The sequence below is a fragment of the Pleurodeles waltl genome, chromosome 9, assembly GCF_031143425.1.
Source record: "Pleurodeles waltl isolate 20211129_DDA chromosome 9, aPleWal1.hap1.20221129, whole genome shotgun sequence".
Taxonomy (NCBI): domain Eukaryota; kingdom Metazoa; phylum Chordata; class Amphibia; order Caudata; family Salamandridae; genus Pleurodeles; species Pleurodeles waltl.
The window spans coordinates 169,293,741-169,320,439 of record NC_090448.1 but is presented as its reverse complement, the minus strand read 5'-3'; the positions used below and the strand labels follow the sequence as shown (position 1 = coordinate 169,320,439).

The following is a 26,699-nucleotide window of genomic DNA, read 5'->3' as shown; positions in this document are numbered from 1 at the left end:
CGGCCCGCCTCATCCTCGACGTACCCCGCAACAGCCACATCTCCGCACACCTGAGACACCTTGTAGGAAGTTGGCTCTGTATGTGCTATTTCAAAGTAAGGAATAGCATGTACAGAGTCCAAGGGTTCCCCTTAGAGGTAAAATAGTGGTAAAAAGAGATAATACTAATGCTCTATTTTGTGGTAGTGTGGTCGAGCAGTAGGCTTATCCAAGGAGTAGTGTTAAGCATTTGTTGTACATACACACAGGCAATAAATGAGGTACACACACTCAGAGACAAATCCAGCCAATAGGTTTTGTATAGAAAAATATCTTTTCTTAGTTTATTTTAAGAACCACAGGTTCAAATTTAACATGTAATATCTTGTTTGAAAGGTATTGCAGGTAAGTACATTAGGAACTTTGAATCATTTCAATTGCATGTATACTTTTCAAGTTATTCACAAATAGCTATTTTAAAAGTGGACACTTAGTGCAATTTTCACAGTTCATGGGGGAGGTAAGTTTTTGTTAGTTTTACCAGGTAAGTACGACACTTACAGGGTTCAGTTCTTGGTCCAAGGTAGCCCACCGTTGGGGGTTCAGAGCAACCCCAAAGTTACCACACCAGCAGCTCAGGGCCGGTCAGGTGCAGAGTTCAAAGTGGTGCCCAAAACGCATAGGCTCCAATGGAGAGAAGGGGGTGCCCCGGTTCCAGTCTGCCAGCAGGTAAGTACCCGCGTCTTCGGAGGGCAGACCAGGGGGGTTTTGTAGGGCACCGGGGGGGACACAAGCCCACACAGAAGTTTCACCCTCAGCGGCGCGGGGGCGGCCGGGTGCAGTGTTAGAACAAGCGTCGGGTTCGCAATGGAAGTCAATGAGAGATCAAGGGATCTCTTCAGCGCTGCAGGCAGGCAAGGGGGGGCTTCCTCGGGGAAACATCCACTTGGGCAAGGGAGAGGGACTCCTGGGGGTCACTTCTGCAGTGAAAGTCCGGTCCTTCAGGTCCTGGGGGCTGCGGGTGCAGGGTCTTTTCCAGGCGTCGGGACTTAGGTTTCAGAGAGTCGCGGTCAGGGGAAGCCTCGGGATTCCCTCTGCAGGCGGCGCTGTGGGGGCTCAGGGGGGACAGGTTTTGGTACTCACAGTCGTAGAGTAGTCCGGGGGTCCTCCCTGAGGTGTTGGTTCTCCACCAGCCGAGTCGGGGTCGCCGGGTGCAGTGTTGCAAGTCTCACGCTTCTTGCGGGGAGATTGCAGGGTTCTTTAAAGCTGCTCCTTTGGATAAAGTTGCAGTCTTTTTGGAGCAGGTCCGCTGTCCTCGGGAGTTTCTTGTCGTCGTCGAAGCAGGGCAGTCCTCAGAGGATGCTTGTCCCTTTGGAAGGCGTCGCTGGAGCAGAGTTCTTTGGAAGGCAGGAGACAGGCCGGTGAGGTTCTGGAGCCAAGGCAGTTGTTGTCTTCTGGTCTTCCTCTGCAGGGGTTTCAGCTAGGCAGTCCTTCTTCTTGTTGTTGCAGGAATCTAATTTTCTAGGGTTCAGGGTAGCCCTTAAATACTAAATTTAAGGCCGTGTTTAGGTCTGGGGGGTTAGTAGCCAATGGCTACTAGCCCTGAGGGTGAGTACACCCTCTTTGTGCCTCCTCCCAAGGGGAGGGGGTCACATCCCTAATCCTATTGGGGGAATCCTCCATCTGCAAGATGGAGGATTTCTAAAAGTTAGAGTCACCTCAGCTCAGGACACCTTAGGGGCTGTCCTGACTGGCCAGTGACTCCTCCTTGTTATTCTCATTATTTTCTCCGGCCTTGCCGCCAAAAGTGGGGGCCGGAGGGGGCGGGCAACTCCACTAGCTGGAGTGTCCTGCGGTGCTGTGACAAAGGGGTGAGCCTTTGAGGCTCACCGCCAGGTGTTACAGCTCCTGCCTGGGGGAGGTGTTAGCATCTCCACCCAGTGCAGGCTTTGTTACTGGCCTCAGAGTGACAAAGGCACTCTCCCCATGGGGCCAGCAACATGTCTCTAGTGTGGAAGGCTGCTGGAACCAGTCAGCCTACACAGATAGTCGGTTAAGTTTCAGGGGGCACCTCTAAGGTGCCCTCTGGGGTGTATTTTGCAATAAAATGTACACTGGCATCAGTGTGCATTTATTGTGCTGAGAAGTTTGATACCAAACTTCCCAGTTTTCAGTGTAGCCATTATGGTGCTGTGGAGTTCGTGTTTGACAAACTCCCAGACCATATACTCTTATGGCTACCCTGCACTTACAATGTCTAAGGTTTTGTTTAGACACTGTAGGGGTACCATGCTCATGCACTGGTACCCTCACCTATGGTATAGTGCACCCTGCCTTAGGGCTGTAAGGCCTGCTAGAGGGGTGACTGACCTATACTTGCATAGGCAGTGAGAGGCTGGCATGGCACCCTGAGGGGAGTGCCATGTCGACTTACTCGTTTTGTTCTCACTAGCACACACAAGCTGGCAAGCAGTGTGTCTGTGCTGAGTGAGAGGTCTCCAGGGTGGCATAAGACATGCTGCAGCCCTTAGAGACCTTCCTTGGCATCAGGGCCCTTGGTACTAGCAGTACCAGTTACAAGGGACTTATCTGGATGCCAGGGTCTGCCAATTGTGGATACAAAAGTACAGGTTAGGGAAAGAACACTGGTGCTGGGGCCTGGTTAGCAGGCCTCAGCACACTTTCAATTGTAAACATAGCATCAGCAAAGGCAAAAAGTCAGGGGGCAACCATGCCAAGGAGGCATTTCCTTACACAACCCCCCCCCGAACGAAAGAGGATGAGACTAACCTTTCCCAAGAGAGTCTTCATTTTCTAAGTGGAAGAACCTGGAAAGGCCATCTGCATTGGCATGGGCAGTCCCAGGTCTGTGTTCCACTATAAAGTCCATTCCCTGTAGGGAGATGGACCACCTCAACAGTTTTGGATTTTCACCTTTCATTTGCATCAGCCATTTGAGAGGTCTGTGGTCAGTTTGAACTAGGAAGTGAGTCCCAAAGAGGTATGGTCTCAGCTTCTTCAGGGACCAAACCACAGCAAAGGCCTCCCTCTCAATGGCACTCCAACGCTGCTCCCTGGGGAGTAACCTCCTGCTAATGAAAGCAACAGGCTGGTCAAGGCCATCATCATTTGTTTGGGACAAAACTGCCCCTATCCCATGTTCAGAGGCATCTGTCTGCACAATGAACTGCTTAGAATAATCTGGAGCTTTTAGAACTGGTGCTGAGCACATTGCTTGTTTCAGGGTGTCAAAGGCCTGTTGGCATTCTACAGTCCAGTTCACTTTCTTGGGCATTTTCTTGGAGGTGAGTTCAGTGAGGGCTGTCACAATGGATCCATATCCCTTCACAAACCTCCTGTAATACCCAGTCAAGCCAAGGAATGCCCTGACTTGAGTCTGGGTTTTTGGAGCTACCCAGTCCAGAATAGTCTGGATCTTGGGTTGGAGTGGCTGAACTTGGCCTCCACCTACAAGGTGGCCCAAGTAAACCACAGTTCCCTGCCCTATCTGGCATTTGGATGCCTTGATAGAGAGGCCTGCAGATTGCAGAGCCTTCAAAACCTTCTTCAGGTGGACCAGGTGATCCTGCCAGGTGGAGCTAAAGACAGCAATATCATCAAGATAAGCTGTGCTAAAGGACTCCAAACCAGCAAGGACTTGATTCACCAACCTTTGGAAGGTGGCAGGGGCATTCTTTAAACCAAAGGGCATAACAGTAAACTGATAATGCCCATCAGGTGTGGAGAATGCTGTTTTCTCTTTTGCTCCAGGTGCCATTTTTATTTGCCAGTACCCTGCTGTCAAGTCAAAGGTACTTAAGAATTTGGCAGCACCTAATTTGTCTATGAGCTCATCAGCTCTAGGAATTGGATGGGCGTCTGTCTTGGTGACAGAGTTGAGCCCTCTGTAGTCCACACAAAACCTCATCTCTTTCTTTCCATCTTTGGTGTGAGGTTTGGGGACTAAGACCACTGGGCTAGCCCAGGGGCTGTCAGAGCGCTCAATTACTCCCAATTCCAGCATCTTGTGGACTTCCACCTTGATGCTTTCCTTAACATGGTCAGACTGTCTAAAAATTTTGTTTTTGACAGGCATGCTGTCTCCTGTGTCCACATCATGGGTACACAGGTGTGTCTGACCAGGGGTTAGGGAGAAGAGTTCAGGAAACTGTTGTAGGACTCTCCTACAATCAGCTTGCTGTTGGCCAGAGAGGGTGTCTGAGTAGATCACTCCATCTACTGAGCCATCTTTTGGGTCTGATGACAGAAGATCAGGGAGAGGTTCACTCTCTGCCTCCTGATCCTCATCTGTTACCATCAACAGATTTACATCAGCCCTGTCATGGAAGAGCTTAAGGCGGTTCACATGGATCACCCTCTTGGGGCTCCTGCTTGTGCCCAGGTCCACCAGGTAGGTGACCTGACTCTTCCTTTCTAGCACTGGGTAAGGGCCACTCCATTTGTCCTGAAGTGCCCTGGGAGCCACAGGCTCCAGAACCCAGACTTTCTGCCCTGGTTGGAACTCAACCATTGCAGCCTTTTGGTCATACCAAAACTTCTGGAGCTTTTGGCTGGCCTCAAGGTTTTTGCTTGCCTTTTCCATGTACTCTGCCATTCTAGAGCGAAGGCCAAGTACATAGTCCACTATGTCCTGTTTAGGCTCATGAAGAGGTCTCTCCCAGCCTTCTTTAACAAGAGCAAGTGGTCCCCTTATAGGGTGACCAAACAGAAGTTCAAAGGGTGAGAATCCTACTCCCTTCTGTGGCACCTCTCTGTAAGCGAAAAGCAGACATGGCAAGAGGACATCCCATCTCCTTTTGAGCTTTTCTGGGAGCCCCATGATCATGCCTTTTAATGTCTTGTTGAATCTCTCAACTAAGCCATTAGTTTGTGGATGGTATGGTGTAGTGAATTTGTAAGTCACCCCACACTCATTCCACATGTGTTTTAGGTATGCTGACATGAAGTTGGTACCTCTGTCAGACACCACCTCCTTAGGGAAACCCACTCTGGTAAAGATACCAATGAGGGCCTTGGCTACTGCAGGGGCAGTAGTCGACCTAAGGGGGTCAGCTTCAGGATACCTAGTAGCATGATCCACTACTACTAGGATATACATAGTTCCTGAGGCTGTGGGAGGTTCTAGTGTCCACACCCACTCTTTCAAAGGGGACCCCCACCACTGGAAGTGGAATGAGGGGGGCCTTTGGATGCCCACCTGTCTTACCACTGGCTTGACAGGTGGGGCAGGAGAGGCAAAACTCCTTAACCTTGTGGGACATATTGGGCCAGTAGAAGTGGTTGACTAACCTCTCCCACGTCTTGGTTTGTCCCAAATGCCCAGCAAGGGGAATATCATGGGCTAAGGTCAGAATAAACTCTCTGAACGACTGAGGCACTACCACTCTCCTAGTGGCACCAGGTTTGGGGTCTCTGGCCTCAGTGTACAGGAGTCCATCTTCCCAATAGACCCTATGTGTTCCATTTTTCTTGCCCTTGGACTCTTCAGCAGCTTGCTGCCTAAGGCCTTCAAGAGAGGGACAGGTTTCTTGTCCCTTACACAGCTCCTCCCTTGAGGGTCCCCCTGGGCCTAAGAGCGCAACCTGATAAGGTTCAAGCTCCAAAGGCTCAGTTCCCTAAGAGGGCATAACTTCTTCCTGAGAAGAGAGGTTCTCTTTTTCGGACTGTGTTGCAGTTGGTTTCCCAACTGACTTTCCTTTTCTCTTGGTAGGCTGGGCCTTTCTTCCAGACTCCAGCTCTACTTTTTCACCCTGTGCCTTGCACTGTGCTCTTGTTTTTACACACACCAGTTCAGGGATACCCAGCATGGCTGCATGGGTTTTTAGTTCTACCTCAGCCCATGCTGAGGACTCCAGGTCATTTCCAAGCAGACAGTCTACTGGGATGTTTGAGGAGACCACCACCTGTTTCAGGCCATTGACCCCTCCCCATTCTAAAGTTACCATTGCCACGGGATGTGCTTTAGTCTGATTGTCAGCGTTGGTGACTGTATAGGTTTTTCCAGTCAGGTATTGGCCAGGGGAAACCAGTTTCTCTGTCACCATGGTGACACTGGCACCTGTATCCCTCAGGCCCTCTACACTTGTCCCATTAATAAAGAGCTGCTGCCTGTATTTTTGCATGTTAGGCGGCCAGGCAGCTAGTGTGGCTAAATCCACCCCACCCTCAGAGACTAGAGTAGCTTCAGTGTGGACCCTGATTTGCTCTGGGCACACTGTTGATCCCACTTGGAGACTAGCCATTCCAGTGTTACCTGGATTGGAGTTTGGAGTGGAACTTTTCTTGGGACAGGCCTTGTCTCCAGTTTGGTGTCCAGACTGACTACAGTTTCGACACCAAGCCTTTTTGGGATCAAAGTTTTTACCCTTGTACCCAGGATTGTTTTGTGAAGAGGCTCTGGGCCCACCCTCCTGTGCAGGTTTTTGGGGGCCTGTAGAAGACTCTTTACTATTTTTATTTTTGGCTGTCTCACCACCTTTCCCCTGGGGAGGTTTTGTGACCCCTTTCTTTTGGTCACCCCCTGTGGAAGTTTTGGACACCCTTGTCTTGACCCAATGGTCCGCCTTCTTTCCCAATTCTTGGGGAGAAATTGGTCCTAGGTCTACCAGATGCTGATGCAGTTTATCATTGAAACAATTACTTAACAGGTGTTCTTTCACAAATAAATTGTACAGCCCATCATAATTACTTACACCACTGCCTTGAATCCAACCATCTAGTGTTTTTACTGAGTAGTCTACAAAGTCAACCCAGGTCTGGCTCGAGGATTTTTGAGCCCCTCTGAATCTAATCCTATACTCCTCAGTGGAGAATCCAAAGCCCTCAATCAGGGTACCCTTCATGAGGTCATAAGATTCTGCATCTTTTCCAGAGAGTGTGAGGAGTCTATCCCTACACTTCCCTGTGAACATTTCCCAAAGGAGAGCACCCCAGTGAGATCTGTTCACTTTTCTGGTTACACAAGCCCTCTCAAAAGCTGTGAACCATTTGGTGATGTCATCACCATCTTCATATTTAGTTACAATCCCTTTAGGGATTTTCAACATGTCAGGAGAATCTCTGACCCTATTTATGTTGCTGCCACCATTGATGGGTCCTAGGCCCATCTCTTGCCTTTCCCTTTCTATGGCTAGGATCTGTCTTTCCAAAGCCAATCTTTTGGCCATCCTGGCTAGCTGGATGTCCTCTTCACTGGAGTTATCCTCAGTGATTTCAGAGTTGTTGGTCCCTCCTGTGAGGGAGCCAGCATCTCTGACTATTATTTGTGGAGTCAGGGCTTGAGAAGCCCTGTTCTCCCTAAGTAGGACTGGTAGGGGGGAATTTTCCTCCAAGTCACTATCTTCATCCTCTGTGTTGCCATCCTCAGAGGGGTTGGCCTTTTCAAACTCTGCCAACAGCTCCTGGAGCTGTAGTTTGGAAGGTCTGGGGCCCATTACTATTTTCTTTATTTTACAGAGTGACCTTAGCTCCCTCATCTTAAGATGGAGGTAAGGTGTGGTGTCGAGTTCCACCACATTCATCTCTGCACTAGACATTATGGTTCTAGAAGTTGGAATACTTTTTAAGAAACTAAAACTGGTTCTAGAATCTAATTCAAACTTTTACAAACTTTTAAACTCTAAAAGAAATGCTAACAGGGACTAACACAAGGCCCTAGCAGGACTTTAAAGAATTTAGAAAACTTTTCAAATTGCAAAAATCAATTTCTAATGACAATTTTGGAATTTGTCGTGTGATCAGGTATTGGCTGAGTAGTCCAGCAAATGCAAAGTCTTGTACCCCACCGCTGATCCACCAATGTAGGAAGTTGGCTCTGTATGTGCTATTTCAAAGTAAGGAATAGCATGTACAGAGTCCAAGGGTTCCCCTTAGAGGTAAAATAGTGGTAAAAAGAGATAATACTAATGCTCTATTTTGTGGTAGTGTGGTCGAGCAGTAGGCTTATCCAAGGAGTAGTGTTAAGCATTTGTTGTACATACACATAGACAATAAATGAGGTACACACACTCAGAGACAAATCCAGCCAATAGGTTTTGTATAGAAAAATATCTTTTCTTAGTTTATTTTAAGAACCACAGGTTCAAATTTAACATGTAATATCTTGTTTGAAAGGTATTGCAGGTAAGTACATTAGGAACTTTGAATCATTTCAATTGCATGTATACTTTTCAAGTTATTCACAAATAGCTATTTTAAAAGTGGACACTTAGTGCAATTTTCACAGTTCCTGGGGGAGGTAAGTTTTTGTTAGTTTTACCAGGTAAGTACGACACTTACAGGGTTCAGTTCTTGGTCCAAGGTAGCCCACCGTTGGGGGTTCAGAGCAACCCCAAAGTTACCACACCAGCAGCTCAGGGCCGGTCAGGTGCAGAGTTCAAAGTGGTGCCCAAAACGCATAGGCTCCAATGGAGAGAAGGGGGTGCCCCGGTTCCAGTCTGCCAGCAGGTAAGTACCCGCGTCTTCGGAGGGCAGACCAGGGGGGTTTTGTAGGGCACCGGGGGGGACACAAGCCCACACAGAAGTTTCACCCTCAGCGGCGCGGGGGCGGCCGGGTGCAGTGTTAGAACAAGCGTCGGGTTCGCAATGGAAGTCAATGAGAGATCAAGGGATCTCTTCAGCGCTGCAGGCAGGCAAGGGGGGGCTTCCTCGGGGAAACCTCCACTTGGGCAAGGGAGAGGGACTCCTGGGGGTCACTTCTGCAGTGAAAGTCCGGTCCTTCAGGTCCTGGGGGCTGCGGGTGCAGGGTCTTTTCCAGGCGTCGGGACTTAGGTTTCAGAGAGTCGCGGTCAGGGGAAGCCTCGGGATTCCCTCTGCAGGCGGCGCTGTGGGGGCTCAGGGGGGACAGGTTTTGGTACTCACAGTCGTAGAGTAGTCCGGGGGTCCTCCCTGAGGTGTTGGTTCTCCACCAGCCGAGTCGGGGTCGCCGGGTGCAGTGTTGCAAGTCTCACGCTTCTTGCGGGGAGATTGCAGGGTTCTTTAAAGCTGCTCCTTTGGATAAAGTTGCAGTCTTTTTGGAGCAGGTCCGCTGTCCTCGGGAGTTTCTTGTCGTCGTCGAAGCAGGGCAGTCCTCAGAGGATGCTTGTCCCTTTGGAAGGCGTCGCTGGAGCAGAGTTCTTTGGAAGGCAGGAGACAGGCCGGTGAGGTTCTGGAGCCAAGGCAGTTGTTGTCTTCTGGTCTTCCTCTGCAGGGGTTTCAGCTAGGCAGTCCTTCTTCTTGTTGTTGCAGGAATCTAATTTTCTAGGGTTCAGGGTAGCCCTTAAATACTAAATTTAAGGGCGTGTTTAGGTCTGGGGGGTTAGTAGCCAATGGCTACTAGCCCTGAGGGTGAGTACACCCTCTTTGTGCCTCCTCCCAAGGGGAGGGGGTCACATCCCTAATCCTATTGGGGGAATCCTCCATCTGCAAGATGGAGGATTTCTAAAAGTTAGAGTCACCTCAGCTCAGGACACCTTAGGGGCTGTCCTGACTGGCCAGTGACTCCTCCTTGTTATTCTCATTATTTTCTCAGGCCTTGCCGCCAAAAGTGGGGGCCGGAGGGGGCGGGCAACTCCACTAGCTGGAGTGTCCTGCGGTGCTGTGACAAAGGGGTGAGCCTTTGAGGCTCACCGCCAGGTGTTACAGCTCCTGCCTGGGGGAGGTGTTAGCATCTCCACCCAGTGCAGGCTTTGTTACTGGCCTCAGAGTGACAAAGGCACTCTCCCCATGGGGCCAGCAACATGTCTCTAGTGTGGCAGGCTGCTGGAACCAGTCAGCCTACACAGATAGTCAGTTAAGTTTCAGGGGGCACCTCTAAGGTGCCCTCTGGGGTGTATTTTGCAATAAAATGTACACTGGCATCAGTGTGCATTTATTGTGCTGAGAAGTTTGATACCAAACTTCCCAGTTTTCAGTGTAGCCATTATGGTGCTGTGGAGTTCGTGTTTGACAAACTCCCAGACCATATACTCTTATGGCTACCCTGCACTTACAATGTCTAAGGTTTTGTTTAGACACTGTAGGGGTACCATGCTCATGCACTGGTACCCTCACCTATGGTATAGTGCACCCTGCCTTAGGGCTGTAAGGCCTGCTAGAGGGGTGACTGACCTATACTTGCATAGGCAGTGAGAGGATGGCATGGCACCCTGAGGGGAGTGCCATGTCGACTTACTCGTTTTGTTCTCACTAGCACACACAAGCTGGCATAAGACATGCTGCAGCCCTTAGAGACCTTCCTTGGCATCAGGGCCCTTGGTACTAGCAGTACCAGTTACAAGGGACTTATCTGGATGCCAGGGTCTGCCAATTGTGGATACAAAAGTACAGGTTAGGGAAAGAACACTGGTGCTGGGGCCTGGTTAGCAGGCCTCAGCACACTTTCAATTGTAAACATAGCATCAGCAAAGGCAAAAAGTCAGGGGGTAACCATGCCAAGGAGGCATTTCCTTACACACCTGCATTGGCTCCCAGTCAGCAAAAGGATCACCTTCAGACTTCTCACCCACGCACACAAAGCCCTCCACAACAAGGGACCGGAATACCTCAACCGTCGCCTCAGCTTCTACGCCCCCACCCGTCTCCTCCGTTCCTCTGGCCTCGCGCTCGCTGCCGTCCCTCGCATCCGCCGCTCCACGGCGGGTGGGAGGTCCTTCTCCTTCCTGGCAGCCAAGACCTGGAACACCCTCCCCACCAGCCTCAGGACCACTCCGCGTTCCGGAGACTCCTCAAAACCTGGCTTTTCGAGCAGCAGTAACCCCCCCCTTCCCCCTAGCGCCTTGAGACCCGCACGGGTGAGTAGCGCGCTTTATAAATGTAAATGATTTGATTTGATCACCTCTGCCAACTGCATCTGATCGCATTGCAATGTCTTGTTACAATGGAAATCTCTTAACACCAACAATCCTGGACACTGTGCGATAGTCGTATAAAAAAGGGATCGCTACTAAATATGGCCCCCTGTACTGGAACTGGTGCTGAATAATAGAAGCTTCCACCATTGGGAGGCAAACGAAAGCAAAGGAAACAGAATGAGGGGGTCATTATGACCCCGGCAGACGGCATTCATATAGGGAAAAGTACTGCCAACAGCCTGGCAGTACTTTTCTCCATATTAAGACATTGGCGGTTTGGCTTTGGCCAAACCGCCAATGTACCACACCGACTGCCACGGCGGTAATGACCGCCAGGCTGGAGACTTCACTCTTTAGCCCGGCAGCTGTCACTTGCCCACCTGCGGATTACGACCCCACCTACCGCCATGGTTTTCGTGGCATCCTTACCGTCACGAAAATCATGGTGGTAGCCATTATCAGTGACAGGGAATTCCTTCCCTGTCACTGATAGGGGTTTTCCCCGCCCCTCCCCCTCTCCCCACGTTACCCCCCCAACTCCATTCCCATCCAGACCCCCCTTCCTACACGCACCTTCATTCACACACGAACACACGCATACACACACTCATTCCCACATTCATCCATGCATGCATACATCCATTCACACACACATCCAGCACACACTTACATACATACAAGCACACATGCATTCACACAACACAACATATACGCACTCACACATCCATACATGCACACACATACAACACGCAACACACACCCACAAACACATTCACACACACCCCTACAACACCCCACTCCCCTGTCGGAGCACCTGACTTACTGTTATCAGGGGGTCCTCCAGCAGGAGACAGGAAGGGGCGCTGCTGCCAGCAGCACTGACCGCCAGCAGAACACCGACAGGCAGTATCATGTGTCATGATACGGTCTGCGGAGGTCTACTGGCGTGGCGCTGCTGCTGGCAGCAGTGCCACGTTACCGCCATCCGCCGGCATGGCCACATCCGGATTTCTGCCATCCTTCTGGCGGAAATCCGGCTTTGGTTATAATCCGGCTGACGGCTGGTAGCCGCGGTGACAGTCTTCTGGCTGCCGTCGCTGCGGCGAAGGCGGGTTTTACTGCTGGGGTCAAAATGACCCCCAGAGTTCGTTAAATATAGAAGCAGTAGAAAGTTGAACGTTCTCAGTGTTAAAATCAGTGCTGAATAGTGTATTAATATTGTGTCATGTTCTTTTGTATAGCGCAGTATTCACCCAAGTAGATAGCCAGGAGCCTGGCCAGGTATGTAGTCCCCAAGATGCTTATATGAAGAGCTAGGTCTTCAGCTTCCTGCAGAACTCAAGAAGTGAGGAGGAGCCAGCTATGGCAGATTTTTGGCGGCAGGGATATATAGGGCGTGTAGGTTCATCAAGAACCCTAGGTACCCAGAGCCAATAAATGATCTGCATCTTGCAATGGGTTTTATTGTATACCAGGTATATAGTAATTCAATTGATGAAATATAAAGAGTAAAAAATAGGTATCAAGGAAACCTTTGTATTTCCAAAATGGGCATAAGTTGTTGGGAAGCAGTGGTTATTTGCACATCACTGAATTCCAGGATCCCCATACTACCATGTGAATTACAGGGCATTTCTCAAATAGACATGTTTTTTACACACTGTCTTACATTTGGAAGGAAAAAATGTAAAGAAAGACAAGGGGCAATAACACTTGTTCTCCTATTCTGTGTTCCCCCCAAGTCTCCCGATAAAAATGGTACCTCACTTGTGTGTGTAGGCTTAGTGCCCGCGACAGGAAACGCAACGTGGACACATCACATTTTCCCACTGTAATCTGACATGTTTTTTGGAAAGTGCTAAGCTGTGGAATTTGGCTTCTAGCTCATCCGGCACCTAGGAAAACCTAGAAAACCTGGAAATTTCTGCAAACTAGACACTAGAGGGACCCAGGATGGGGTAACTTGTGGTGCTCTCACCAGGTTCAGTTACCCAGAGTCCTTAGCAAACCTCAAAAAAAGATTTAAGGGGTCACTCCCTATATATATTCAGGTAGCAAACAGATATATAAATATATATATATATATATATATATATATTTATATATCTGTTTGCTACCTGAACCGCCATTGTCCCCTTCTCAAGCACATGCCTGCTGCAGAGATAGGACATGACTTACATGAAGTGGCGCAGATTACAATAATCGGCGTTTCCAGGCTGTGTGAGGAGTCTCAGGGGTGAGATGTGGCAAGGTGAAATGGATTATTAGAACTACTGATAAAGGGACACACGCACGTTTTGAAATTTGAGTAAGAGAGAGATGGAGGCTGGGAATGCACTTGCCACTACAGTACAGCTAAGTGCCCAAAACCAAAATGTTCTTGGTATTACAATCCACTGAGAGAAAATATGATTGGGACTGTGTAAAAACAATTAAGAAAAATCAGAGTGGTAGCATTTCCAGCTTGGTGCATTATGGGAAATGAAGTCTGTTAGTAATCATGAATGAATTGAAGGAGGAGTAAAAAGGTATTTAAACACTTGTGGGCATGTGTCCTGTAATTACCACCATCTGAAGAAGGCACTTCGCCGAAACTCGTCATGCTGGTGTGAGGAAGTGGAATCCAAGCGTGCCTCTGGCTCTGTAGTGGAGCTGCTTGGTTTGGACACATATATATATATATATATATATATAAAATTAAACAACCCCTGGCATCTAGCAGTTTTGGGCCCTTGGGGGAAGATGGGCCTAATAGAAATAGGCTGATCTGCTCACAAGGGGAGCAGAAATGGCCTTATTAAAAAAATGCCCCCCTTGGGGAGCGACCCTTGCCCAAGGGGAAGCTCCCCTCATTTCCATTTCATTAAAAAAAATAAACTCCCTGGTGTCTAGTGGGCATTTCTGCAGACATGAAAGGAAAGGAAAAACCTTTCCTTTCATGCCTCTCCGACCTGCCCTTTCCCCCGGTCAGAAGGTGATAAGGTCAGTGCACGAGTGCGCACTTATGTAATCAGACGTATCGGGGGGGGGGGAGGGAATGGAGAAGGACCAATAGCACCCCTCCCTTGGGCCGAGTGCAGGACAAGCTGGTTACGCCCAATGCACACAGCAACTGTGGCCGAGGACGTAACCAGCTCGTCCCTGGCACCCGAGGGTTTAAAACACGTTGACATGATATTTAACTAAAGCAGAAACGAACAAAGGCAGCACATGAATACATTATCTACATGTTATAGGCCTAACGAGCACAGCCTTCCTCATAATCATTCAAAGCAATGCGGGATAAACTGCACTGCCCGTATTCCTCGTCCAGCTGCAATTCTGACTCACTTTAGTGCATACCTACAGACCCTAGTTTTGTAATATATATATATATTTTTTTTCCACTGAGAAAAAAAAGGTTACAGGGGTGTTATCATTAGATTCTGAATTTACTTGCACAAAACCATAGAAAATCAGATGTTAGAGTTATTTCAGATAACTATAACTCGTGCCCTAAGGTAAAAATTACTTGCGCCCCGCCATGCACAGTCTTGTCATCAATAATTTCATTGGAAATGTTGTAATGATAATATCAATGGTGCAACAGAAGATGTCATGTTTGACATAATATGTGGGGTAATTACCAGTGCATGGCGAGGGCGCGAGTTATAGTTACCTTAGGGTACAATTTATAGCTACTTGAAATAACTCTAGCAGCTGAATTTCTATGGTTTTGTGTGTGTAAATTTAAAACCTAACTATAATGTCCCTGTAAGCTTTGGTTCTCTCAGTGAATTTCTATGTTTTTTTTTAAACAACAGGGGGTTGTCTGCACAACCTATACCCCACATGTATCCCGCCCATGCCCCACTAAGATTCGTCAAATGGCACCAAAATTATTGGCAAAACAAAAAACGCTTTCCGAAGAAATCTAGATCCTAACTATAACTACCCACTGGTGACAGCAAGTAGGTAAGATATCTCTCTCTCTCTATATATATATATATATATATATATATATATATATATATATATATATATATATGGAAAATGTCACTTACCCAGTGTACATCTGTTCGTGGCATTAGTCGCTACAGATTCACATGCTGTGCAAATCCCGCCATCTGGTGTTGGGCTCGGAGTGTTACAAGTTGTTTTTCTTCTAAGAAGTCTTTTCGAGTCACGAGATCTCCTCCCATTTCGGCTCCATTGCGCATGGGCGTCGACTCCTTGTTAGATTGTTTTCCCCCACAGAGGGTGAGGTAGGAGTTGTATATCCTAGTAATAGTGCCCATGCAATGGAGTGAATACGTATGTACATAATGTAGTTTAAAGTAATATATATATTTACAAATTAACAGATGTTCAAGATCAACTTCTAAACGGCTACAGGCTCCCGGGGAGGCGGGTGGGCGCATGTGAATCTGCAGCGACTAATGCCACGAACAGATGTACACTGGGTAAGTGACATTTTCCGTTCGGTGGCATGTGTAGCTGCAGATACACATGCTGTGCATAGAGTAGTAAGCAGTTATCTCCCCAAAAGCGGTGGTTCAGCCTGTAGGAGTTGAAGTTGTCTGAAACAATGTTCGTAGTACTGCTTGGCCTACTGTGGCTTGCTGTGTTGTTAGCACATCTACACAGTAGTGTTTGGTAAATGTATGAGGCGTAGACCATGTAGCTGCCCTACATATTTCTGTTATTGGAATATTTCCTAGAAAGGCCATGGTAGCACCTTTCTTTCTAGTTGAGTGTGCCTTTGGTGTAATAGGCAGTTCTGTTTTTGCTTTAAGATAACAGGTTTGAATGCACTTAACTATCCATCTAGCAATGCCTTGCTTAGAAATTGGATTTCCTCTATGAGGTTTTTGGAAAGCAATAAATAATTGTTTTGTTTTGCGAATTAGTTTTGTTCTGTCAATATAGTACATTAACGCTCTTTTGATGTCTAATGTATGTAGTGCTCTTTCAGCTACGGAGTCTGGCTGTGGGAAGAACACTGGTAATTCTACTGTTTGATTTAAGTGGAACGGTGATATGACTTTTGGTAAAAATTTAGGATTTGTTCGTAGAACTACTTTATGCTTGTGTATCTGAATAAATGGTTCTTGTATGGTAAATGCTTGAATCTCACTTACTCTTCTTAAAGATGTGATGGCAATTTAAAATGCAACTTTCCATGTTAAGTATTGCATTTCACAAGAGTGCATGGGCTCAAAAGGTGGACCCATGAGTCGTGTTAAGACAATGTTGAGGTTCCATGAAGGAACTGGTGGTGTTCTTGGTGGAATAATTCTCTTTAGACCTTTCATAAATGCATTTATGACTGGTATTCTAAATAGAGAAGTTAAGTGCGTAATTTCCAGGTAAGCTGAAATTGCTGTAAGATGTATTTTAATGGAAGAAAAACCTAGCTTTGATTTTTGCAAATGTAGTAAGTATCCTACGATGTCTTTGGCAGATGCTTGTAAGGGTTGAATTTGATTATTATAGCAGTAATAAACAAATCTTTTCCACTTATTTGCATAGCAATGTCCTAGCTTGTTTTATGACCTCCATACATTCCTGTGTAAGGTCTAAATATCCGAACTCTAGGACTTCAGGAGCCAGATTGCTAGATTCAGCGATGCTGGATTTGGGTGTCTGATCTGTTGTTTGTGTTGCGTTAACAGATCTGGTATGTTTGGTAGTTTGACATGAGGCACTACTGAGAGGTCTAGTAGTGTTGTGTACCAAGGTTGCCTTGCCCATGTTGGTGCTATTAGTATAAGTTTGAGTTTGTTTTGACTCAGCTTGTATACTAGATATGGAAGGAGTGGGAGAGGGGGAAAAGCGTAAGCAAATATCCCTGTCCAACTCATCCATAACGCATTGCCCCGAGACTGATCTTGTGGGTACCTGGATGCGAAGTTTTGGCATTTTGCGTTTTCCTTTGTTGCAAATAGATCTATTTGTGGTGTTCCCCAACTCTGGAAGTAAGTATTCAGTATTTGGGGGTGAATCTCCCATTCGTGGATCTGTTGGTGATCCCGAGAAAGATTGTCTGCTAGCTGGTTCTGAATTCCTGGAATAAATTGTGCTATTAGGCGAATGTGGTTGTGAATCGCCCAATGTCATATTTTCTGTGCCAGGAGACACAACTGTGTGGAGTGTGTGCCTCCCTGTTTTTTTAGGTAATACATCGTTGTCATGTTGTCTGTTTTGACAAGAATGTGTTTGTAGCTTATTATGGGTTGAAATGCTTTCAGCGCTAGAAATACTGCCAATAGTTCTAAGTGATTTATGTGAAACTGTTTTTGGTGAGTGTCCCATTGTCCCTGGATGCTGTATTGATTGAGGTGTGCTCCCCACCCTATCATGGAGGCATCTGTTGTTATTACATATTGTGGCACTGGGTCTTGGAAAGGCCGCCCTTGGTTTAAATTTATACTGTTCCACCATTGAAGCGAGGTGTATGTTTGGCGGTCTACCAACACCAGATCTAGAATTTGACCCTGTGCCTGTGACCACTGTGATGCTAGGCACTGTTGTAAGGGCCGCATGTGCAACCTTGCGTTTGGGACAATGGCTATGCATGAGGACATCATGCCTAAGAGTTTCATCACCATTTTGACTTGTATTTTTTGATTTGGATACATGGCCTGTATTACATTGTGAAATGCCTGAACTCTTTGTGGACTTGGAGTGGCAATCCCTTTTGCTGTGTTGATTGTCGCCCCTAAGTATTGCTGTGTTTGACACGGCAGAAGGTGTGACTTTGTGTATTTGATTGTGAAACCTAGTTTGTGGAGGGTTTCTATGACATACTCTGTGTGTTGTGAACACTTTTTTAGCGTGTTGGTTTTGATTAACCAATCGTCTAGGTATGGGAACACATGTATTTGCTGCCTTCTGATATGTGCAGCTACGACTGCTAGGCACTTTGTAAAAACTCTTGGCGCAGTTGTTATTCCGAATGGCAACACCTTGAATTGGTAATGTATCCCTTGGAATACAAACCTTAAGTACTTTCTGTGTGAAGGATGTATCGGTATATGGAAATATGCATCCTTTAGGTCTAGTGTTGTCATGTAGTCTTGTTGTTTGAGTAGTGGGATTACGTCTTGTAATGTCACCATGTGAAAGTGATCTGATTTGATGTAGGTATTTAATGTTCGGAGATCTAATATAGGTCTCAGAGTCTTGTCTTTTTTGGGTATGAGAAAGTACAGAGAGTAAACTCCTGTTCCTTTCTGGTGTTCTGGTACTAATTCTATTGCTTCTTTTAGTAGTAATGCCTGAACTTCTAGTCCTAGAAGATTTATATGTTCTTTTGACATATTGTGTGTTTTCGGTGGTACGTTTGGAGGGAATTTGAGAAATTCTATGCAATAACCATGCTGGATAATTGCCAGTACCCAAGTGTCTTTTGTTATCTCCTCCCAATGTTTGTAAAATAGTCTAAGTCTCTCCCCCACAGGTGTTATGTGTTGGGGATGTGTGACTTGGAAGTCACTGTTTGTTTTGAGGGATTTTGGGGCTTTGGAACTTCCCTCTATTTTTTGGGAATTGTGCCCCTCTATATTGCCCCCGAAAACTTCCCCGCTGGTATTGGCTTTGATAAGTGGGCCTTGCTTGTGAGGTTGTGGCCTCTGTAGGTTGACCTCGAAACCCTCCCCTAAATGGTGTCTTGCGAAATGTGCCTCTGCTTTGTGGGGAGTAGAGTGCGCCCATGGCTTTTGCGGTATCAGTATCTTTTTTGAGTTTTTCAATAGCAGTGTCGACTTCCGGCCCAAACAACTGCTGTTCATTAAAGGGCATATTCAGCACGGCTTGTTGTATTTCCGGCTTGAATCCTGACGTACGCAACCATGCGTGTCTCCTTATTGTTATTGCAGTATTTACTGTCCTTGCAGCTGTATCTGCTGTGTCCATTGATGACCGTATCTGATTATTGGAGATACTTTGTCCTTCTTCTACCACTTGTTGTGCCCTTTTCTGGAACTCTTTGTGTAAGTGTTCTATGAAATGCTGCATTTCGTCCCAATGAGCTCTATCGTATCTTGCCAAAAGTGCTTGTGAATTGGCAATACGCCATTGGTTTGGTGCTTGTGCTGCAACTCTTTTACCCGCAGCATCGAATTTGCGACTCTCCTTGTCTGGAGGTGGTGCATCTCCCGAGGTATGAGAGTTTGCTCTCTTGCGAGCTGCCCCAACAACCACAGAATCTGGTGTTAATTGCTGCGTAATATAAACAGGGTCTGTTGGTGGTGGCTTGTACTTTTTTTCCACCCTTGGAGTTATGGCTCTGCCTTTAACAGGATCCTGAAATATTTGTTTTGAATGTTTTAGCATTCCCGGGAGCATAGGTAAGCTTTGGTATTGGCTATGAGTGGAGGAGAGTGTATTAAATAAAAAGTCATCCTCAATTGGTTCTGAATGCAAGGTGACGTTATGAAACGCAGCTGCCCTTGAGACCACCTGCGTGTAGGATGTACTGTCTTCAGGTGGCGACGGCCTTGTAGGGTAACAGTCTGGGCTGTTATCTGATACAGGAGCATCATAAAGGTCCCATGCATCAGGATCATCTTGACTCATTGCAGTATGAGTCGGGGATTGCATCAGTGGTGGAGTGGCTACCGGTGATGTGTGCATTGATGGTGGTGGAGTTGTTTGTCTTGCCACCTTTGCCTGTGGCTGCTTGTCCTTTTCTTGAAAGGCAAGTCTTCTTTTCATCTTAATTGGGGGAAGAGTGCTTATCTTCCCTGTGTCTTTTTGAATGTGGAGCCTTCTTTGAGTGTAGTCTGGCTCAACAGATTGAAGTTCCTCTCCGAACTTATGTCCTTGCATCTGGGAGGACAATCCCTGTTCCTCTATGTAGGAACCTGTTTTCGGTTCCGAGGCTGGATGTTTCAGAATCTAAATCTTTTCGGTCGCCTTTTTGGGCTCCGAGGCAACCTTCTTTATTTTCGGCGTTGTGGTGTCTCGGTGCCAAACCATTTCGGTGCCACTGTCTCGGTGCCGAATCTGTTCGGAGCCGCTGTCTCGGGCCCGAGATAGCTGTGTGGCGGTATCTCGACAGGAGTCGGATGACTTTGCCACATGCATGCCCTTTTTCGGTGCCGATGATCGGTCACCTATTTTTCGGATTAAGCCATGGCCTGTTGGCGGTGGCGTCCCCTGGGCTTTTGTTGTCTTCTCGTGAGTTTTATGTTTCGACGTCTTACTCACGGTTTTCAGCGTTTCTTCGGGATCGAGCTCGTCCGAGTCCGATTCATGGATGGAGAAGCTTTCTTCTTCCTCTTCGAAACGCCCTTGTCCTGTCGGCGCCGACGCCATCTGCAGTCTTCTTGCTCTTCGGTCTTTTAATGTCTTCCTCGAACGAAACGCTCGACAGGCTTCACAGGTATCCTCCTTGTGCTCTGGAGACAGACACAAGTTACAGACCAGATGCTGATCTGTATATGGATACTTGTTATGACATTTTGGGCAGAAGCGGAATGGGGTCCGTTCCATCAGCCTGGAAGAAACACGTGGCCGGGCCGACCAGGCCCCGACGGGGGGATCGAAAAAACCCCTAAGGGCCACCGGAGCTCTTCAAAAGTCGGTGTCGATCTGTTATAACTAACCCGATACCGAACGCAAACAATACCGGCGATTTTTCCGAGATTCTAACTAACTTTCCGACCCGAAACACGGAGCGAAAAGGAACACGTCCGAACCCGATGGCGGAAAAAAAACAATCTAACATGGAGTCGACGCCCATGCGCAATGGAGCCGAAATGGGAGGAGTCCCTCGATCTCGTGACTCGAAAAGACTTCTTCGAAGAAAAACAACTTGTAACACTCCGAGCCCAACACCAGATGGCGGGATGTGCACAGCATGTGTATCTGCAGCTACACATGCCACCGAACATATATATATATATATATATATATATATATATATATATATATATATATATATATATATATTTGTGTTGGCGTTAATAGGTTTCCTACAAATCCATCCAAACATATTTTACAGGCAACAAAAGAGGATGACGTCAACTCACCTTGTCCCCAATTCGACAGAGATATTCAGCTTTTGCCATCATGGCATCACGAATTTCACTTTCACCCAAATTCTTTTCTGCATCTTCCAATACGTCATCTAGCCGTTTCAACTCATCCTCATTAGCTTTCTTCATTTTACTTAACAGGTCGGTATCCACTTGCCACTCAAGCTGTTTACATAGTCCCTCATAATATGGTGCCATGTCTGAGGAGGAAAAGAAACACACTACTATAATCCTAGTAATCATAGCACACACAGAAAAAACACATTTACAAAGGCGTGTACTTTAACTTAAATAATTTTCCATCCCACTCTCTCACATCATGCCACGTCCTTTTAATTTAAAAAACGGAGTAAACGCCACAGCTCCCAAAAACTCATCACACAGGAATCACTGTGAGCTATGTGCAAACACAAGAAATGTCTACTCTGCAGCTAGTTCAAATGTATTGTTTGATTTAATTAAAAGGCATTAAAACATGCATCCAAATGCGGCAGATGCATTATTATCTACAAGATTATTTTCCATTAAAAACAGAATCCAAAATATAATCACCACAAGCTCTGCTAACATTTGTTATAAAGCAGGTAATCACTCCAATAAAAAGTATGTTATAAATAATTTAAAAAAAACACCCAAATAAAAACAGCTAAATTCAACGTTGTTAAGTTTCAACATTAAAACAATCCACCCCCCCCCCCCTCCAAACAGCTGGTGACCTGGTTTTAACGAAAACATCATTACAAAAGCTTTATATTATAAAATGTACAATTTATCACCATGTTCTGTAACTACATAAGGTTGACCAGCATAGGCCATATAAACGTATTGCCTTCAACCCTACTGTGCACAGACAACACTCAGCTCCACCCCCGCCATGAGGGCAGACACGATTTTACCATTCCTGATCTCCCTTCCATTCTTACTATGAAAACTTTATGGGACGCCCTGTCGGACATGCTGCTCGAGGGAAACCACTTAGTGTAAATCACCAGCCCCTCTCTCTTATATAGATAAGGCATAATGATTACTGGAACATAACGAAAGCTGTCCTGCTCAAGTCACAGCTACATAAAATAAAAGAAAGAAATCACTGGCCGGAAGCCAAAATGTGACTCCCTAAAACAAACATTACAAAGCCAATAGTTCTCACCTCTGGGACATACTGACTCTTTTTTTTTTACTTTGCCAATGGCTTTAGCCATGCTGTAAAACATCTCTCGGTCTGTGCAGAATGGCAAAAAAGATAACGCATATAATGCATCTGTAGACATGCGCACCAAGCAGGTGCTGGACTACAAAACAATGCAAGCATTTTTTTTCATTTTTGTTTACAGATCCAAGTTGGATTGGAAATTAAAAAGAAAAAAAAAAAAGTAGTGTGAGCTGGTGGGGGAAGCAATACAGAGGGAGGTTGGAATCCATGGACAACGGGTGGGGAAGCAACAGAAGAGCCGGGGAAGCAACAGAAGAGCAAGGGAGAGAAACAAATGAAAAGTTCAGTGTGTAGCAAGAAGCAAATAGATAAGAAAGTGCAACGTGAAGCCCTGGGGAGAGGCACATTGGTGAGAAGGAAATGCAGGAATTAGAAGCACACAAGGGCGAGCACATCACAGCGGAAAGTGGGGAGAAGCACCCATGCAAAGGGCAACACGGGGGGGAAGAGGAGAGGAGAGAGAAAAAACGAGAACACGAACACACGAGGAGGACAGCTGGAAAACATATGGACTCTTGTGGAGTGCTTAAGGAGAAAGAAAAAACTAGTGCCTGAAAAGTGACAAGTGGAAGGAAACAAGTAGTGAATCCCTGCTCCTGGGCAGGGACAAATGCAGGAAGAGGAAGCAAAATCTACACAAGCTAACCGAAGCAAGCAAATGGGAGTGACAATGAAGGACAGCCAATCGTAAACTATGGGCAGGTTCTAAGCCCAATGTAAACTGATAATATATCACACAAAAGTCAGCATGCGCTACAGACTAGACAAGACCTAAAAAGGCACAACATATAATGTCCCCCTGATGTCCCTCTACTTTCTCTAATAATCCACTAAACATTGTGGTGTAGGGTGTCCTAGCTATCATTTGAAACTGGTGCTTCACTGTGTTTTCACCAGAGCTCACATCATTAAGAAGGAGGAATATGACAGCCATTCCCAATTAACAATAGAGCAACAGGAACTGGAGATACCAAGCTCACTATTGAAACGTCAGGAAAATAAATGAAGACAGGCGCTTCCAAGCACATCAGTCTGCATCCTATCACAGACACTGCAAGCATGACATTGGAAAGTTCTGCTTTCTCTTCCGTCAATTGATCTTGCTCTACTTCTTTGTACATATCACTCTTTCATTCCTCCTACTTACCAGTTGATTTTCAACAATTATGTCCTATATGCTCTTTCTTATTCTTACAGCAAGTCCTAGTGTGTGTTCTTGGTCACTGCCATGCAAATGACAGATAAACCTTCATCTTTCCTTCTTTACAGCCAACCTTCAGACACAAAAATCTCAATACTTCATTGGGAGGCATTATGTAAGGATCAGCTTCTTGAAAATACAACCTTGCTCAACCACACTGTCTGTGCCCATGATTGCATCACTCCCACACCATTAGTCAGGAATCTTAGAGACAGTTTGTTTCCTTCATGAGATTAAAGAAATGTTCTTCTCCACTGCCACGATGCCAGATCCTAACCAGTTACTAATTACAAAGATTTCACCTCACTTCTCAATCAAGACCACCAATGTACCATCACCTTACCTCAATATTACCACCCACCACTATAATATTCATTTGTTGCATTCATTATTTCTTACAGAAGAATGTCCTGATGGCAGTGCTGGAAAGTAGGCTGAATGTGCAGAAGCCCAGTTACAGGTGCTATTTCTGGGCCAGATCTGGGATCCAATCGACAAAGGGAAACATGTTGAATTTGTCCTGGGTCATTTTTCAGACACCTTAAGATAACCAGCATCACCTGCATGCTGTCTTCATTACGTTCATAACAGCAACGTACAGGCAGTGAGGGGGGTTCAGATTTTTTTATTTTAGCTTGGCCCAAAACAAAGGCCTTTTTTAAAATGCCATTACCCCTCCTTATGTTCCCATACCACCCGGAGCAGAAGCCATCTGCGGCCTAACACCTAGACATCAATGCAATGGAAGGAAACAAAGGCACACAGATTGTTACCAGTACACAAGTACTAAAGAGAAACTACTGGAGAAAAGTGGTTTACTTTGTTCACTCTCTAAGTAAGAGATGTGCTTTATGAGTAAGGTATGTGCCTGCATGATTTATTACACAAATATTGATTTCATTGGTATCTACTGTTTTTAGCACTACTCTTCCCTGTGTATGGTATCGGAGCGCTTTACATCTCACACAGAGGCACAATAAATTACACAAGTATGTAAATTAATGTACAGCAAATGTTACATACAAGAATGAAGATTATAAGGTGTAGGAATCACATATCATTCACTCTTCTAAATATTATATATATTAACGCTGACTGGGCAAGAGAAACACAAAGTCAGAATGTAAAACGTAACACGGCGATTGTAGTTATCTGTACTAGCAAGACTATTACTTCCCAAAAGTACACTTCTTTGCAATTTTAGAACAACAGACTGATAAAGGAATACGGATCTAAATCAATGACTTACAGTTTGCATGAAGCTACTTGAAGCAGTTAAATAATCACTGCGCTATGTGTGAAGGCTTGCAAGATATGAGCTGGAAGTAACATGATGATCTCGGCGTCAAAGGCAGTTGCACACTTATCTTCATTCTGTATAACGTTAGGATGCTAATTTGGAATGGACTTGTTCATAGACGTCTAAAAACTCGGTACACAGTGGAGACAGTGCTCATAAAACGGTTCGTTTCTGCTCTGTTTTTTTCCCACCAGGCTTTCTGTTTGATTTTGGGTACAAGTGATCGCGTCTGCCCTCTACCCCAAACAAAAGAGGGGACGGGTAATTTTTTTTATTTGGACCATACTCATTCTTATTCAGAACTGTCTCGTTGGTACGTGTTTTGCTTTTAAACAACACAAACCAACTCTAAAAATAAAAACCAACTCTAAAAATAAAAACCACCCCATATCAAACTATTTATCAAGGCAGCGCACAGCAATGTATGGAATGGTCGAGCAGATTACACATATTCTCTCTACCACTTGACCTACTGACTCAGCATATCGCATCAAACGGCCTGCACATATTGCTGCCCACTGTGCTGAAAGCTGAACCTTGGTGAAACGCCTTCACTGAGTCTAAAAGTCTGTAGAGTAATTTTTACCGGAGGCTCTAAAGGCTTTAACCACGGGAACTCATCCACTACCCAGGACTTGTGTCCTTAAACCTGGCGTAAATAGTTATCGGACACCCCACATCATTGAGCTAAAAGTGCTTAAGAGCCTCTGATTTTATAAAGGACGTGGACGTGTAGGCCCCGCTCCAGTGATTGCCACTACGTAAACGTGGGGAGTGCGCTGGGCTCTCTCCCGGGCCGGTCCCTAAGGGGGGGGCAGCACCTAGTCTTTTCACACACTTACTGTTGCTCTTCACAGCTTCCATCAGCTCTTCCTTAACCCGCACATCCCCGCGATGCTCGTCCAGAGTCAGCAAGAACTTGAGCTGCGCAATACGCAGGTCTGGGTTTTTAGGAAGCCCCTCTTCTTCCAGATTTTCCAGCGGCATCTCTGCAGATGAGAAGAGGCCACTCTACAACAGACTGACACAGCAAGTGTAGCGGCGCCGGAAGAGCTCTGACGCCCTTCCTGTGCGACTCGACCTGCTGTTAGTGGAACGCAAAACATAAGCTTCCAGCAACTGAGACTCACACTATGGCAGCCTTGTTCAATACACTTCCGGGTGCCGAGAATGGGTTGGGCTAAAAGCTGCAGTCTCATTGGTCTACCGTAACTGTCATTAAGAGGGCATGGGACAGGGTAAAGGAGACGGTGCCTCAATTCCGGACCCTTTTGCTCAACATTGTTTTTTTCCAAAGTTGAGTTATTAACATTTCATGTGACCAACGTAATGCGATTTCCTTTCATTGCACTATGAAAATAAAGATGAAAGCTCAGCCCGCGCAACTGCCGAGCTGCCATCTGCCACCTGTATAAGTGTAGTACCTCATGTAATTTTAATTGTATTTATATAACGCGTACTACCCGTGATGAGGCGTCGAAGCAGCATATTGAATAAACGCGGAGAATGAAGAAGTTTGCTTCTTTCTCCTTGTCAGGCGGAGCATCAGCAGCACACTGCCAAATTACAGCACGTCGCGGGTTAAATAATTTTTTTTCTAGCTTACCTGTTAAGACTTTTCAATTCTATTAAGAACACGGAGGCGAGGATTATGCTTCTCTTTCTATGCTTTATTTCTACAGCAGCCAATCAAAAGAGAGTATCAAAACAAAAACATATCCCAACATTCAAGGTATTACTTTATAACCATAGAGACTGTACATGTATATAACCAAACGAGGATAATGAACTTCCTCTTTCTTTGCGAATGCTGAACCAAAAGTCAATAGGAAAAGTCAATAAAGGCAGGATCCCAAAGGTAATCCAAAGACCATGCTGTTAACAAAAAAACAAGAATCCAGGAGAAAACGTCTCGTGAATCCAGCCAGTGTCCAACATCTCATTGTTTTTGGTCAAAACCTCGGAAAAAGAAACATAACCAGTCTTAGACTACGGAAATATCATACCCATCAATATCATAGTCAACATATGCAATGGGAGGGAATGCAAGAACAGGAGTATAAATATAAAGATTAAAATACTCAACTCTTAAATTATAGTTATTCCTGTAATCCGGGTGGGATATTCCTTGCCT

At 46.0% G+C, this 26,699-nt stretch overlaps 1 protein-coding gene across 1 annotated transcript in view; it reads right to left on the bottom strand.

Annotated features, from left to right (window-relative positions):
- PSMD6 (proteasome 26S subunit, non-ATPase 6) overlaps positions 1-25,649 on the bottom strand; it is a 71,476-nt gene extending 45,827 nt beyond the window's left edge. Inside the window, exons 1-2 of the mRNA XM_069206512.1 lie at positions 25,408-25,649; positions 20,846-21,051 (exon numbers count right to left, since the gene is read on the bottom strand). Coding sequence (XP_069062613.1) covers positions 20,846-21,051; positions 25,408-25,552 — 351 coding nt within the window. The 5' untranslated portion in view covers positions 25,553-25,649. The remainder of the gene's footprint in view (positions 1-20,845; positions 21,052-25,407) is intronic.
- Between the last annotated feature and the right edge of the window lie 1,050 nt (positions 25,650-26,699).